Source organism: Rhincodon typus, chromosome 21 (assembly GCF_021869965.1).
Source record: "Rhincodon typus isolate 14 chromosome 21, sRhiTyp1.1, whole genome shotgun sequence".
In the NCBI taxonomy this organism is placed as follows: domain Eukaryota; kingdom Metazoa; phylum Chordata; class Chondrichthyes; order Orectolobiformes; family Rhincodontidae; genus Rhincodon; species Rhincodon typus.
In genome coordinates this window covers 32518390-32535381 of record NC_063352.1, presented here as the reverse complement: position 1 = coordinate 32535381, position 16992 = coordinate 32518390, and the positions used below count along the sequence as shown (strand labels likewise).

General features: G+C 37.8%; 1 protein-coding gene across 5 annotated transcripts in view; it reads right to left on the bottom strand.

Annotated features, from left to right (window-relative positions):
* Window positions 1–274: 274 nt before the first annotated feature.
* mettl22 (methyltransferase 22, Kin17 lysine) overlaps window positions 275–16992 on the bottom strand; it is a 44961-nt gene continuing 28243 nt past the window's right edge. For all 5 annotated transcript variants that reach the window (XM_020530088.2, XM_048609861.1, XM_048609858.1 and 2 more), the window contains 4 exons: window positions 13846–13926; window positions 9100–9202; window positions 7287–7455; window positions 275–1557 (listed from right to left, as the gene is read on the bottom strand). In XM_020530088.2, coding sequence (XP_020385677.1) covers window positions 1510–1557; window positions 7287–7455; window positions 9100–9202; window positions 13846–13926 — 401 coding nt within the window. In that variant the 3' untranslated portion in view covers window positions 275–1509. The remainder of the gene's footprint in view (window positions 1558–7286; window positions 7456–9099; window positions 9203–13845; window positions 13927–16992) is intronic.

Here is a 16992-nt window from a genome sequence, read left to right as displayed (position 1 = left end):
GTTCTAAATTGTGGTAACCGACTTTTAAGCACACAGCTATTGTCAAACAAATGCAAGATTTGAGAAAAGTGGAGAAAGTTGCCTCAGTCAAGGTGTTAAAAATTTACATTAAAATGGCAAATAAAACTGATAATATTTTACTGCTAAATTATCAGTATAGTTAAAATGATATAATCCAAAAAGATGGCACTTCACTGAAATAAATGATCCCCACAAGCTGAACAGGCTATCAAACATACTAGCAGTAAGAATAGATGCAAGAGGAATACCTTAGTTACTGTTTTTTCTCAAAAAAACTTTATTACCAAAATAGAACCACACTGCATTTATAAAATATATTAGTGCAGAGTACATCTCAGTTTAAAATAAACTCAATCACGACAAAGTATATTAAGTTAAATGTTTGGCTACAGCTGTATTAGAATGTCAAGGATCTTTGAGATAAAATTGAACTGAATTATAGAAGATGAGGGATTTCAGATGTGTGGAGACATTAGACTAAACTGGGATAGCATTCTTTACGTTAACGGATGCAAACAGTACATTTAATAGAGGTTTATCAAAAACTACAAAGGGTTTAGAAAGAGGAGCAGAAACAGTTTCCACTTACAGTAAGCTCAATAACTAAAGTGCATAGATTTGAGATAATTAGCAAACAAATCTGGGGGGCAGATTGGAGGGGTGAGTTTATTTTATGCAGTGAGTTATGCTATTTGGAATACACTGCTTGAAAGGTGGTAGAAGCAGATTCAATAGTAACATTCAAAAGGGAATTGTATATATATTGAAAAGGCAAAGTTACAGCTGTATGCAGTGGGATTAATTGGATAACTTTCAAAGAGCTGGCATAGGCATAAATGGCCAAATGGCTTTCATCTGTGTTGTCTGATTCAGTGCTCGTGTTCTACCTCAGTAATGGTAAACGTTTACGAACAATTGAAATCCACTTTGATAAAAAGAATTTCTTCCTTTCTCTTTAGAGAATGTATTTCACTCCAGGTTAATTGTGTTTTTTAAGGTGGGATTTGAAAGAGTGGAAGAAAAGAAAATACATGTTATTAGTAAAGGTATAAACACAAATTATCACAATAAATATTTTCATAAATATGTGCTCATTTCAAATTCCTCTTATTTTAAGACAATAGACCGCTTATGATATCAGGATAATGACAATTAAGTTGATGGGAAGTAATTGTTATAATCTGCTAAGTACTTTAACTGTATAAAAGTCTTTTTTGTCTCTATTTTGTTGTAAGCCTTGACAGATTCATTGTAAAAGTCAGTACTGTTTAAATAGTAGAGAAAAGTGATTCAAACACATTAAGATTTCATCCATGAACATTTGTGAAGTAATTTCTTGCTGCAGTTATTGATGTAGCATTGAACGATGTAAGGTAGTTACTATACCTTACCACTTAAACAGTTTGCAAGGTTTTCAGCTAAAATCTTCAACAAACCGAAGAAACAAGCAACATTCCTCTGGATGCATTTTCAATTACAATAACCAATCTATTGTGTGTAGCTTTTAAGTGGCTCAGCAATAATTTTCCACAGTTCCTAGAAGGAAAACCACAAAAAAATCAATACACTATTGAGAACAAAAATACATGAAGGCTTTTCAGCAAGAGACAGTAGTACTGTATAAATTACATCACATCAGATGCAAGCAGGTATAAACACCAAAACCCTTTTAGTCACAAAAATTGTATTGGAGCATTCAGAAAATACACTAGCACAAGATGACAATCCAAATTCAAACAAAGGCAGCTTTCATGGTAGGGTCTGTTTTACCTATACGAGCTGTCATTTCAAGATGCCCATCTGCAATTGTATTAATCTAATAAGAAAATTCAATACATGTCTTTTGATCTCTCATATAGTGTTTTCAAATATCCTGGCTTGGATCTTCTGAGGACCGGCAATTATCACAGATTGCTGCTTTGCTGAAATGTTTGCCTGTCTTGATGCTGGTGTGTGTTTCCGGTGGGGAGTTTGGAGTGGAGAAGAGTTGAGGGGAGAATTAATCACTTTCTCTTGTAAAGCACTTGCTTATTTTAACTTCAAAAGTATGAAGTTTAAGGTGAAGCAACAGTAATCTTAACAGACTAGTGTAAATGTCTGTAAATAGGTGAAAGGACAAATGTTAGTGAATGGGTGAATAAATGAAAGAGTAGGATGGTGGGTAGATAGATGAGTGTAAGTGAGTAAGCTAAGTGGGTAAAGTGGCAAATGAATGAGGTGATAGGTGGGTAGAGTGGTTGGTGGGATCAGTGGTAGATAATGTTAGATGTTAGGTAGATAGGGAGGCATATGAGTGAGGTGGCAGATGGATGGATGGTAGTTGAGTTTGGGGTGAGGGGTTAGGTGGTTAAGCTAGTAGCTGTTTGAGATGGAAGGTAAGTGAGTGGGTACTAGTTAAGTACAGGTATGAGGTGACAGGTCAGGAGTAGTCAGGTTGGGACAGGTCATCAGCTTGGGTAGGGGAGGGTAGACAGGTGGTGTGGAATAGTCATGTCTATTTTAGGAAAGGTAGGTGATTGGCGGGGCATTTTGAGGTCAGGAGGTGTAGATGGGTCGGGATTAGGAGAGCATTCAGGGTGGTTAAATGGTTGGGACAGATAGTTAGGATAGACAGGGCAGAGACGTTGGGGTTCAGAGGATTGTTGGGTGCAAGAGTGGTGGTCAGATTGGACTGGGGGGTGCTTCAAGGGTCAGAGGGGAAATCAAGAATTCAAGTGTAATGTTGGGGGTTTAGTGACTTCTTTAAGCAGGACAACTACTATAACCCGTTTGGCTATATAAAATGCATTTAAGTGTACTCTCAATATACTGCAGTGATTTGTGGGGAGGGCAGGAGGGAATCTAATTACCCTGGAGTTGGATTAGGATTGGCAGCAGCTGTGGAGAGAAACAGAGTTAATGTTCTTGAAGAGGAGTCACACCAGACTCATTGTTAATGCTGTTTCTCTCTCCACAGATGCTTCCAGACCTACTGAGATCCTGCAGAATTTTCTGTGTTCGTTTCACATTTTCAGCATTCTCAGTATTTTACTTTTATTGTTAGATTAGAACTGTTTGGTCAAATATTTCCTGCATAATGATTTAGGAAAGAACACTGCAAGTGTCTGAAGTCTCCAACTTTAGTTCAGATTAGGAAATTTTTGTGGGGGATACTAGGAAACAGGGAAATTATTTGTTGGAAGTTTAAGCTTTCCTGAGCAATTCCCATGGAAGCCAGTCCATTAGGACTTCGGAACGTTCCAAATGCATATCTACGGTCATATGTATGGACTGTGATGATCAAGAGCCCAGAAGACATGGGCAATAATATTTCTGAACCGAGAAGTGAAAATTAAAAATGATACATTCATGGGCTTATTTTCAGTGCTAGCGAGATTGATTGGCAGCAGTTAGAACATAAGAACTAGGAGCAGAAGTAGGCCGTCTGGCCCTTCGAGCCTGCTCCGCCATTCAATAAGATCATGGCTGATCTTTTCGTGGACTCAGATCCACTTACCCGCGTTCTCACTGTAACCCTTAATTCCTTTCTTGTTCAAAAAAAATCTACCTTTTCTTTAAAAACGTTTACTGAAGTAGCGTCAACTACTTCACTGGGCAAGGAATTCCATAGATTAACAACCCTCTGGGTGAAGAAATTCCTTCTCACTTCAGTCCTAAATCTGCTCCCTCTAATCTTGACGCTATGCCCTCTTGTCCTAGCTTCACCTGCCAGTGGAAACATCCTCTCTACTTCTATCTTATCTATTCCCTTCATAATTTTATATGTTTCTATAAGATCCCCCCTCAATCTTCTGAATTCCAATGAATATAATCCCAATCTACTCAGTCTCTCCTCATAAGACAACCCCCTCAACTCCGGAATCAACCTTGTGAACCTCCTTTGCACCCCCTCCAGTGCCAATACATCCTTTCTCAAGTAAGGAGACCAAAACTGCATACAGTACTCCAGGTGTGGCCTCACCAGCACCTTGCACAGCTGCAACATAACCTCTCTGTTTTTAATTTCAATCCCTTTAGCAATGAAGGACAAAATTCCATTTGCCTTCCTAATTACTTGTTGTACCTGCAGACCTACCTTCTGTGATTCATGCACAAGGACACCCAGGCCCCTCTGCATAGCAGCATGCTGCAACTTTTTACCATTCAAGTAATAACCCTTTTTTTACTATTACTCCTACCAAAATGTATGACTTCACATTTATTTACATTGTGTTTCATCTGCCAGACCTTTGCCCACTCACTCAATGTATCTATGTTCCTCTGCAAAGTTTCACAGTCCTCTGCACACTTTGCTCTGCCACTCATCTTAGTGTCATCTGCAAACTTTGACACCCTACACGTGGTCCCCAACTCCAAATCATCTATAGTTAAAGGGGTACTCAAATGTGAAATGACAACTTTCTGTGGGGAATTTAATACGTGTATCCTATACAACTACTGGAATTTCACATCACCAGTGCATTAAAAGTTGGATATTGAAATACATCTTTTCCAATGCTAGTGGTAGAGAAGTGAATGTGAGATGGTTTCCAGGTGAAATAGCAAATCTGCCACTGCCTGATGCTGTGATGTTACTCCCTCCTAAATGATAGCTGCTACTATTAGCCTCATTATTTCTCCAGCTATTTTTGTGCCATGATGATTACGTGGTCAAGAGTATCAAACCATGAGTATATAATATGGCATATTCTACTGATATCACTGTTGTGCTGAGGCCATAAGACTGATTGATTGCTACAATTAGAAAACTTCGGAGATGAAATCGAGGCATTTGTCTCTACAGATTTGCAGATGGAGTTTTAAAACTCTATTTCCCTTCCAAGGGCAGAGAAATCTGCAAAGTGACAAACTGCCTCCACTTTTTTAAAAATACGCTCCTTTTCAGTGCACATAAATGTGGATCACTATTGCAATGCTAGCTCGAATCATTTTTTCATATCTGCGAGATCTCCTTGCCTCTTGCACCAAAATACCAATACTTTATTCAAATGATTTCAGATCCCGGCCCATTCGGGATGTCTCTCCACTTCTCCAGAATTTAAAACCCCTTCCTCAAAATGCTTTTGGACTGTGAAACCCTCTCACAATACTGAAAAACCCTGTCAATTCTGCTGCAGTAGGCTCAGAGGTATTAACGGAGCACTGCATCCTGTCAGCAGCAAGAATGGAGATGTAAAATGTAGAGATTTAAGCAACAAGACGATGTGTAGTCTTCAGCTGTTCCTTTTGGGAAAGGCCAGGTGTTTAATGGTTGAAGAAATTGCTTGAAGGAGTGTACATTCATTACCCAATCAGGTATAGAAAATGAAATAAAAGTGGAATTAAAATTAATTCAGAGTGATAATATTGTATAAATAGTCTTTTGAATTTTATTGAGTTTTTTGTAAAAGTAGTTAAAACATTGAACAGGGAAATTTCTGAGTATATTACTCACATGAGCTTACACAATGCCACTCACAAAAAACTGTTAGCTCAAGGAATTGAAGGCACATTATTAATGTGATTAAGAAACTGACTGCATGGCAGGAGGCAGGGTAAAAATAATGGATATGTACTCTAATTGTCAGGATACGAATAATAATGTGCAAAAGCAATTTGTGTTGGGACCTTAATTATTTAATATATGATGGAATAGAGAGGCGCATATCGTACTTTGCCGATAACACAAAGTAGTATTAGCATCAGTGTGGTTATAAGCATAAAATTAAAAAGATATTAATGAATTAATCGAAAAAATGCAGCAAATAGATTTAATACATGGCATGACAGTTCATGCATTTTGGACCTAAACAGGTTAGTTCAGAATACTTTGTAAATGGTGAAAGGTTAGTAACAATGATGCCTAAAGAGACTTGGGAGCTCTGGTATTTAGATTGCTAAAGTGTCGTGAACAGGTGGAGAAAATAATCATGCAGGATAATACAATGTTAATCTTTATATCCAAAGGATTAGAATGTAAGTGGATAGACATCATGCTACAGAAATACAAGGCCGTGGTTAGATCACACCTGGATACTGACAGAAGTTCTGGGCACCACACTTTGGAACATGTTTAGTTGTCATAGTGAGTGCGTACAGTATATGTACTAAAATAATACCTGGATTTCAAGAAATAAATTATGATGAGAGATTGCATAAGCTACATTTGTATTCCCTGAAATTTGGGAAGTTACAGAGTGGTTCAACTTAAGAAATTAAGGGTAATTCATAGTGTTCCACAAAAAAAGCCATTTGTGCTGGAATGGGTGTTTAGGCTGAGAAGGTATTACTGAAAAATTAAAGTCAAGCTTTTCAGAGAAGTGAGAGAAAATACTTCTACACAAAGAATGGTAGAAATTTGGAACTCTCTTCCACAAATCATTTGATGCTATGTCAGTTGTTAAGTTTAAATCTGAGATTATAAAAGTTTTGAAAACCAAAAGTTATCAAGAGGGCAAAGATGGAGTTAAGCCACTGATTTGCAATGATCCCAATGGATAGCAAAGTGGCCCACTGCAGACCAGGTATAAACCCAAATCAGAGCCTCTTGTAAGGTTGCTGTACCTTTGGCACATAAACGACAACAAATATCATTAGCCTCACTGTCACTTTGATCGAAACTATGTTGAATTATTCTACTATCCCTGCTTCTCGAATAATTGTTCACCTTCTTGATCATTAGTAATCATGTCACACAGTGATTAATTGTGTGCTTACAAAAAGCTTTTTTAAAATTGCTGTATATTTACTTCTGCTGTGTTCTCTTGTATTTCCTCCTTGCTTTCCTAATTTACAATAATATTGTCATCTCCCATTTTCATCTGTCCTAGAAATGCTAAATGTTTCTGGTTTGTTTTGTCCCTCTGTAGGTCATCAGTCTTAAGTACAAATCTTCTCTTTATCTTATTAAATATACCTGATATCTTCCCTTTGCAGCTCAAGTTAATTATTTCCCATTGTCACTCAATCACTATTTGTCATCGTTTGTTCCATTAATATCGGGGGAAGGTTTCTTCTGCCTCTCAATATTTTGTTTTTCCTGCTTAACACTTTATTAAATTTGCTAACCTAAACTGATAGCCTGGAAAATTGATAAATCATAAGAGTTGCTGTTGAGAACATAATGTCACTTTTGTGTAATGTCCTGTTGCTGACCAAACCTGAAGTTGAAAAAGTCTGAAGAAGGTTGCCACAGGTTGATAGGATGTCAATGATCAGGACATCAAAATTTCAAATTCCACAGAACTGAATTATTCCACCTTTCCTCAAAGTTTAATAGTACTTACCAACTGTTCCACTCGTTCATAAAGAAGGAACTGTGGAAAAGAACGTTTGATGGGTTCCACAACAAATTTAGTTTTCCCATCACAGATGTTTTCCAAGTCAGCCAAACACAATCGAAAATGATCATATGCATCACATGTGACATCCATTTTTCTTAAGGTAAAGTTAAGTCTGAAAAAAAATTACAGTTAAGCTTTAACAAATTATCTTGCTATAAAGTTACTGATTCGTTATGATTAACACAGATCAAACATCCATTGGATTTATGTTCTGAATGCTTGGCTAGTTTCATTCCTTCCTAACAAAATGCACAAATGTCCATGTAAGGATATATGTATCCACTGAGATGTCTTTCCATGATATCACCTTTGGGAGAGAAAAGAAAAGATTTGGGCGTAATGCTGGCATAGTGAATTTTGGGAAAATGTTCTCCCAATATATGCTGGCAATGAATCAGGTTTCCTTTTGTTAGTAAATATCTGGAAAATAGTTCCAAAAAAATCTGTTTGGATTTGGACTGTACCATACCTGATTTGGAAATTCTTGACACTAAAATCCAATGTCATAAATGAGAAGTTCCTTTCCTAATCACCAACTGACTAATTGTATAACTCCAGAAAAGAGGACCTCAGTTCAATAATGTCCAAATCATGGCTTACAAGCCAAATCTGACTTGCAACGTGATCTTAGTTTCTTTTCCTTTGTAAAAGACAAGTTAATCTTAGTGTGGGTTCACTGGATTTCTAAAGAAAGGTTCCAATAGAACTATGGAGATTCTCAGCAGGGATTTACTGTCATGCAATTCCTGATCCCAACAGTGCTGCATTCATCCTTCAGTTGAATCTGCCTTAGAATGGATAATACTGAAAATCTAGACTTAAAGTGCAAAGCTGACTAATAATACTGTGTGCTCCTAGTGACAAAGCTGTGGCTGTACCTGTACCTGTACATGAGAATTCTATTCAACATCCATAATTTCACTGGCAGAGATTCTATAGGAGTCTAAATTTTTAATACTACAGCTCACCTCTCAGATGTGTCCTCACTCTGTTTCGGAACAGAAACAAAAGAAAAGCCTACTTTGGGGTAATTGACCAATCAAACTCAAAGGTTGAATGAAACTGCCGGTAATTCTGTCCTGCCTACAGTTACCTTCTAAACAACAAGACAGTTCAACCCTAACGCCAGCAAAATTATGGACATCTCTTTTCATCATGTTCCCAGTAGCTCTGGCACAGTTACACACAACATTGTTTGAGAGATAAAGAGAAAAAAGAAAAATGTTAGAAAGGGGGAAAAATGAAAAGTAAAAGAGTGAACAAGATTAGAGACATTAGTGAAAGCAGAGCAAGGAGCTGGCATAAGAGTGAAGGAAGAAAGCTGAACAACGACGCAAAAGAAGATGGGCACAGATTATGAAGGGAGGAAGATGACAGTAATTGAAGGTTCAAGTCATGATATAACTCTAGCAATGGGGTAAAACAGCTTATGCTTCTCTTGAATAACTGCAATCTAGATGCATTCTTTATCAGATGGAGCCTACTCACTGGCTGCAATGTAACAGTGCAATTGTAGTAATTTTTCAATTAGTCAAGACATCTGTGCCTTAAGTGATTTGAACAGTAGCATTGGTGAAATAGTCTACAAAGCAACTTTTCCCTCTGCAGGGAACAGATTGCATTTATTAATTTCAGCAAGAAGTAAAAATGTCAATTAACAGTAACTTTTATCACATAAGTAGCATTTTCAACAGAACACTCAAAACGCCGTGTTTACAAACTAGTTGCTTTTAGGTAATTTTCTTTTTGGACTTACCGTTTCTCTACAGAGAGATATACGGTGCTTGGATTTTTCAAATTGCTCAAAATTCTGTAGATGGTCTGAAAAAATGCATCTGTCAAATCATCATCATAGAATACTGCAATAAAAAGTAGAAAAGGACATTTCTGTAAAATGCCTCACCAACATATTTGATACTCAAACTGAAACGATCACTGGCCAAATGGGTGGAAAGGTGGCTCATTGGTTAACACTGCTGCCTCACAGTGCCAGAGACGTAGGTTCAATTCCACCCTTGGTTGACTGTCCTTGTGGGGTTTGCACATTTTTCCCATGCCTACGTGGGTTTCCTCCGGGTGCTCCGGTTTCCTCCCACAGTCCAAAGATGTGCAGGATAGGTGGATTGGCAATGCTAAACTGCCCATAGTATCCAGGGCTAGGTAGTTTAGCCATGGAAAATTCAGGGTTATAGGGATAGGGTAAGGTGGGAGGGTGGGTCTGGACAGGATGCTGTTCGGAGGGTTGGTATGGACAAGATGAACCGAATGGTTTGCTTCCACACTGTGGGGATTCTAAGATGAGTTCACTTCAGGTATTTAAGTTCACTTGACAAAGCACTACAGATGCATCAACTGAATATGCTGACCAGATGAGATTATGATATACAACTAACGAACCAATCCAGAATCACATATTTAAGAACAACTAAAGTCCCTATGCAATGAACGCATTTCGTTTGTTCAGCACTCTTCTGACAAAGCCAATAGCCAAAGGAAGGTTAATTGTATGTCTGTTTCGAATGCATAACTCATGCATGACTATGCAGACTGACTGTCAGGGTTTTATCAGCGTTAGAAATATAACAGAGTTTTGATTGGTCCTACAATCTTGCTTTTGACGATTAATTTCTTTTTGAGTAGATTCTAAAATGCACAGACATCCATCAGCCCTATTCTGGAGGCTCAATCATAATATCATAGAATCCCTACAGTGTGGAGGCAGGCCATTTGGCCCATCGAGTCCACTACAAGCCTCCAAACAGCATCCTACCCAGGTCCATCCCCCTACCCTATCCCTGTAACCTTGCACCACCCATGACTAATCCACCTAGCCTGCACATCCTTGGACACTACAGGCAATTTACCATGGCTAATCCATCTAATCTGCACATCTTTTAGACTGTGGGAGGAAACTGGAGCACTCGGAGAATATACAAACTCCACACAGTTTCCCAAGGGTGGAATTGAACCCAGGTCCCTGGTGCTGTGAGGCAGCAGTGCAAACTGAGCCACTGTGCTGCCCTAAGATGTAAACGTGTGAAATATGTAAATATTTACGTAAAATGATACAGTCTAATATGTAAACCAAATTTGTACACCTAATATGTAAAATGGTATAGCCCTTCCCAGTTTAAGTTATTCTTTAGCATATCCTTTTGGAGATTGATTTAAATGTTCTACTTTTTTTAAAGAGGGAAAGCTGTCTCTCAAAGGAAAGTAACAAATCCAATGTTAATGACTGTTACTTGCTGAAAAATGCTCACAATGGAATGGACAAAAATGGAAACCCATTACAGCACAGTCCAAACTCCCATGTGATCAAAGGTCCTTAGAAAGAAAACTAGAGAAAAATTTAATCAAACGTCTACAACTGCCTTTTTAAAATAATGCTGAGACAAAAACAATGGGTAAAAATAAACAACTGACAGATAAAAACTTATTTTCTAATCAACCTGTTGAGAGATGTTATTAAACACCTCTGACAAAGTGAAAGGAACTGATCCAGAGCAACAATAAGACACAAGTGACAGGAGAAGAAACGCTAAAGGCAGGTCTGAAATTGTGGTTTTAGTAATGGGACAAGGATTATGTTTTTTTGAACCAAGCCAAAATTGGCCCAGAACATATTTTCTGTAGTGGCATTAAGTTGCAGCATGGATACAAAATTAGCAAAGAGACCAAAAGTAGGGATTAGTGACAAATGGTTGATCACCAGAAAGGATGGAAATATATGACGGGATCTCCGAGAGATCAGTCATAGAACACTGCTCTTTTTCATATATGCGACTGACCTAAATTCTGGCAGAGCATATTTTCAAATTTTATAACAAACACATTAGCAATATAGTGAACAGTGAAGAGGATAGTATGTGATTTCAGGAGGACAAAGACTGGTGAAATGAAGGCATGACAGTTAATATCGAAGGGCAACAATACAAGATATTTCAGTTTATAGTATAAAATTACACTAGGTAGATTACGTGTGCAGTATGGATTATAATGGGTACTCCCAGAAAGTGTGAGGATCACAGTTTGGTGAGCACATCTTAGATGGCACAGCTGAATAGAAGATATACATAATAAAGTGAAAATAAACAGACAACATTGGAAACAAAGAAAATTAAGTGAATGGAAGATCTGAATGATAAAGCTGACAGCATGATGACTAACTTCGTGGCTCCTGAGGTCAGCTTGCATTGTGTAACTTGCTTAGCCAACCTTGGTCAAATAAGCCAGGTCAGCGTAGCAAGGCATGTTTCTGTTTTTCCATTTATAAAGTGCTAATAGATCTCCAGTGGCAATGTTCTAAATTAAATCAGTGGGCATGCTGTTTAGAACAGGAGCATTCCACTATCTAATCTATAATGTATCATTTGGTGCTAAAGCTCAGTAGTATCTAACAGAGAGTAATTGCTCTTCCTTCCTTGACAAAGTAAACACTGTTTGTTATATTCAAATAATAAAATATTAGTGCGTTTATTCCAGTTATCATTATTATGAGACAATAAATTGAACAGCAACTCCTTCTGACTACAAATGAGCAGGTAAATGTGGAAATCAGAAAGTTGCAATCTAAATTGCTCCTCCAGAAATCTTGCTATAACAGTATTTCACTAAGACGTTTGGCATTGAAACATATGGAATGGCATGATGTAGTTATCCTTATGTGATGCATACCCACTACAGGAAGAACTAGGGATTTCTTTCTCTCCCTTTATATTGGTTTGTGTACATAACAAGTTTGAAACTTCCTGCTTCATATTCTACACTGCTCATTAATGGTTCAATCTGACTGGTTAAGGATCCACACAGTTGCAGAAGTCTCAGAACCCCTGTAGGGGAGTTGTGACATTTTAATCCCAAGAAGTCCCAAAGCTACAGCTATAGAAAACCTGTGGTCAAGTATAAATGTGACAAATAGCTAGTGTTGTTCATTCCCATTGACTGCAAAATCAGGCCCATTCTATTCGCTGAAGAATTTCTATTTGTATCTTCTCAGATGTCAATTTGTCAGTATAATCATCACAGTTGACTGTTTTCTTGAGATAGATCTCAGTTAACAATCCAGAACTAATCCTCTGACTCAGGGCTAGATTTCACAGGGCACCATTGCCCCCTCTATTCATGTGCAGCTAAAATATTAGGGGCATGCCCAGCCACCACAATGATGGGTGCCAGAAGAGGTGCTAACTGTCTTAAGGCAAGACATTTGCTCCTGTCTCAGGAGGAAATCCCACCTTAGAGAGCTGCTGGCCAATTGAATGGCCAGCTGGCTATGTCGTTCACCATACAGGAGTGGAGGCCATGGCTGGGACTACAGGCAGTCCCAATAAAAAGAAGCAGAGACTCAGGGACAAGCAGGTTCAGTAGGATCATGCCACCTATTTGTTCTTTTATTACTAGATTCTAAATGGAAGGTAAACATCTAATTATACTAGCTCTAAGATATGTCTGAAAAATAATATAGAAGTATGCATTTTTTTAGATACCAGTTAATGCCTCATCTATGCAATAAATTCAAAACAGAAAATTATCAAAGGCATTTCTAAGAAGTATAAATCAGAAAAAAATGGATGCCGCTTAGACAAAGGCAATTTGAATTTTGTAAAATTTTTGGTTAGACATTTTCCTACATAATTCAGTTTAAAAGTACTTTGCACCATAACTTTCTGCAAATGTGAAGTTAATAAGGTTGTGGTGAAAACAATAGGACATTGGGAACCTTAGTAAATGGAGGGGCAGCAGTGCATTTCCTTGAGATTTAAGAATGTAAAATGATACAGAGGAACAAAATAGGGAAAATATAGGGAAAAAGGTGAAATTAACCAAGAGAGGGAAAAAGGAGACACAAAGTAGTAAAACAATGACATTTTTACTTCTCTAACAACAATATACTACATGAAGAAATAAGATTTAACATTTTAAAAATTGTTCAGCACCAGAGACTGTCCTCAGGTAACAATCGATAGTGCTGTGTTTTTGTGTGTTGGTATAAATATGAACACCCTGGCTTTGAATGTCGGGACTAAGCATCACTTTTTTACAACAAAGATGATGTCAAGGAAGTATAGATCCAATGAGGGTAACAGAAGTCGACTGGCATTGCTTTAACAATTATCACCTAGTTAAATACCGCTTAGGTTGTTAAATTCAACCACTTACTTTATGTGGTAGGTTCAATGGGCAATTAATGTTTTATTCCAGTAAATTCTTAAAAAAATGAATTGGGAGGCACCATTTGTGCAAAGCAAACAGAGAATGGGATAAATCAAGCAGTAGGCTGATATTTACAAGCCACTATTATTCCAACAATATCCAGCCAATTGGGAAAGTTGATGAAAAGACTGGGCAAAGCAAAATGCTTTAAGAAAGTCTAAAAAGGAGTGGATAGATTTAGGGAGGAAATAACAAAATATAGCATCTAGACAGATTGAAGTTAGTAAAACACACACACACACACACACACACACACAAAAATAAATAGACTAAAAAGTTCTTGTACCATCAGCAGCAAGCAGCACATCAGTATGATCGTACAAATGAGCTATTTCTTCTTCTGACCAACAATATGGGTTCTTAGTGTCTGGAACAAAAAAAGGTAAAATAATGTATACAGATTTGAAATATACATGAAATATTTGCATTTCCTACCCAAAGACATATTTTAAGAAAAACAGAATATCGTATAGGAATCTAGCAATTACTTTTGGCAACATTAATGGGCCAATAGTTACAACTGCATGTTGCATGCAGTTTACTTTAAATTATGTTATTAATTTAATTAACGAGTAGGGAAAAGAAACTAAAGACACAGTCAAAGAGATGGTAAGTTTAGTGAGATGGCAAGTTGAAAGAATGGCCTCCAATGGCATCTTACAAGAAGTGAAGAAATAATCATAGTAACAACAACTTGCCTTCATGTAGTGGTATTAATGTAGAAAATAATAAAAGGAACACATCACTTTGAACACTTCATTTGTGACAAAACCATTTACCATAACTCCTTGTTTCCTATCTGTCAATCAATTTCCTGTCACTAATGCTACAATCTTCTTACACCACTTAAGTAAAATTGTTTCACAAAAAAACATTAGATACATTACTGAAAACTTTTTCAAAACGCAAGTAAACTATAATGACTGCATTTACTTTATCTGTTCAACCAGTCTCTTAAACACATCATTTATTGTTAACAAATATATGTTGGCTGTCCTTGATTGGCCCACAAACTTCGAAGCAGTGAATAATTTTATCTCGAATTACAGGCTCTGAAAGTAAGACAAATTGATCTATCCATATACATGATGTTGAGAAGCAAAGAAATCTGCTTGATGCTTTAGAAGCCAACAATGTCAGGGTCTGTGTGACAGTCATCTCCAATGACATAAGCTTCCTCCGTTTCATTGATGGATTTTGTTTACTTTTCTGACCAAGCCTCGAAAAATGCTGGAGATTATCCAAGTGCTTTTGTTAGTCTCATACTGTGTGGCAGCATCTTGACATTCTTAAAACAAAGTAGCTTTTTAGATTTTCCTATTACAAAAAGCAGCAGCTTTTCAATCCCATCCATGTTGGCACAGACCACAACAGTGACACATTCCATATTTCATCCATAAACATTAAAAAGCAATCTGGTAAAAGACAATAAAGCACTCACATTTCATCCACATTAAAAATGTCCCTTGGTACATAGTCTTTTTGGACTTCACAAGACCATTTTACAGTCAATCATCTGTAATTGCTGTCACAATTGCCACATGCTCATTGTGTACCATAAAGGAGATGATGGTGTGCCTTGTCTTGAACAAGACTTAGTCATCTATCTCTGCAGGCAACTCTTTGAAGTGCAGAATCTTTGCCAGGGCGACTCCCAATTCTTGCAAATTGGACCAAAGACAGGCACATTCTCTGCTCAAGCTGCCTTGAAAATGCTAGCAAATATCTTAGTCATCAGAAGTGGCAATTGTTCTTATCTTTGGTCTTCATCTTGCTGGAGAGAATACCAATTTATCAAACTGTTTCAACATTTTTATCCTGTGCTTTAGAATGGTTAAGAAACTTGATGGTGCAATCACCCATTCCTTTGCAATATTACACCAGTTTTTCATTTCCTGTATCAACTTCACTTCATCCATAATCAGTAACAATTTTAACTTGCTCACAGGTTTATTCACCTGTCCAACCAGTCTCTTAAAAACATCATTTATTGTTAACAAATATATGTTGGCTGTCCTTGATTGGCCCATAAACTTTGAAGCAGTGAATAATTTTATCTTGAATTACAGGCTCTGAAAGTAAGACGAATTGATCTATCCATATACATGGGTGACAGAGAGAGATCTTAGAGTCACAGTGTCATAGAGCTGTACGGCATGGAAACAGACCCGTTGGTCCAACTCATCCATGCCAACCAGATATGCTAAAATAAATCTAGTCCCATTTGGCCCATATCCGTCTAAACCCTTCCCATTCATATGCCCGTCCAAATGCCTTTTAAATGCTGTAATTGTACCAGCCTTCGCCACTTCCTCTGGCAGCTCATTCCATACACGCACCACCCTCTGCGTGTAAAAGTTGCCCCTTAGGTCCCTTTTAAATCTTTCCCCTCTCACCTTAAACCTATGCCCTCTGGTTCTGGATTCCGTCACCCTAGGGAAAAGACTTTGGCTATTCACCATATTCATGATTTTACAAACCTCTAAGTCATCCCTCAGCCTCCAACACTCCAGGGAAAATAGCCCCCGCCTATTCAGCCTCTCCCTATAGTTCAAACCCTCCAACCCTTGCAACATTCTTGTAAATCTTTTCTGAATCTTTTCAAGTTTCACAACAGCCTTCCTACAGCAGGGAGACCAGACTTGCACACAGTATTCTAAAACTGGCCTAACCAATGTCCTGTACAGGCACAACATGTCCTCCCAACTCCTACACTCAATACACTGACCAGTAAAGGTAAGCAGACCAAACACCTTCTTCACTATCCTGTCCACCGATGACTCCACTTTCAAGGAACAATGAACCTGCACTCCAACGTCTCTTTATTCAGCAACACTCCCCAGGACCTTACCATTACATGTATAAATCCTTTCCAAAATGCAGCACCTCACAATTATCTAGATTAAACTCCATCTGCCACTCCGGCCCATTGGCCTGTCTTATAAAGATCCCGTTGAACTCTGAGGTAATCATCTTCATTGTCCACTGCACTGCCAATCTTGATGACAAATAATGGCTCGCCTGTGAATTCATACTGTGACAAGTCCAAACTCTGCCCTAATTGATTGGCATGGTGCAAAGACCACACAGCTTTATTTTCTTCAGTTTTGGACTCTGGACTAATTGTAAGGAAGATACTGCTTTAAACCTAGGAGACAGTGTAAACAGATAGATGCAGTTTTCAAAATCATATTTACTGGAGCATGTTGTGAGTTGTACACAATGTTGCATTTTCATGGAACAGGAGAAGTGAACATCACAGAAGTGATGGGCTTTGAACTAAAAGAAGACTGCCTGACAATAAGTTTTGACTGGCTCCTGACTAAATGACCATGGCATGCATGGGTCGGGTGCAGAGAATCAAATAACCTGCAAAGAGAAAGCTTCAAAAAAAACCTCTTGTGCTTGTGTATCTCTCTCTCTCGTGAAGGGA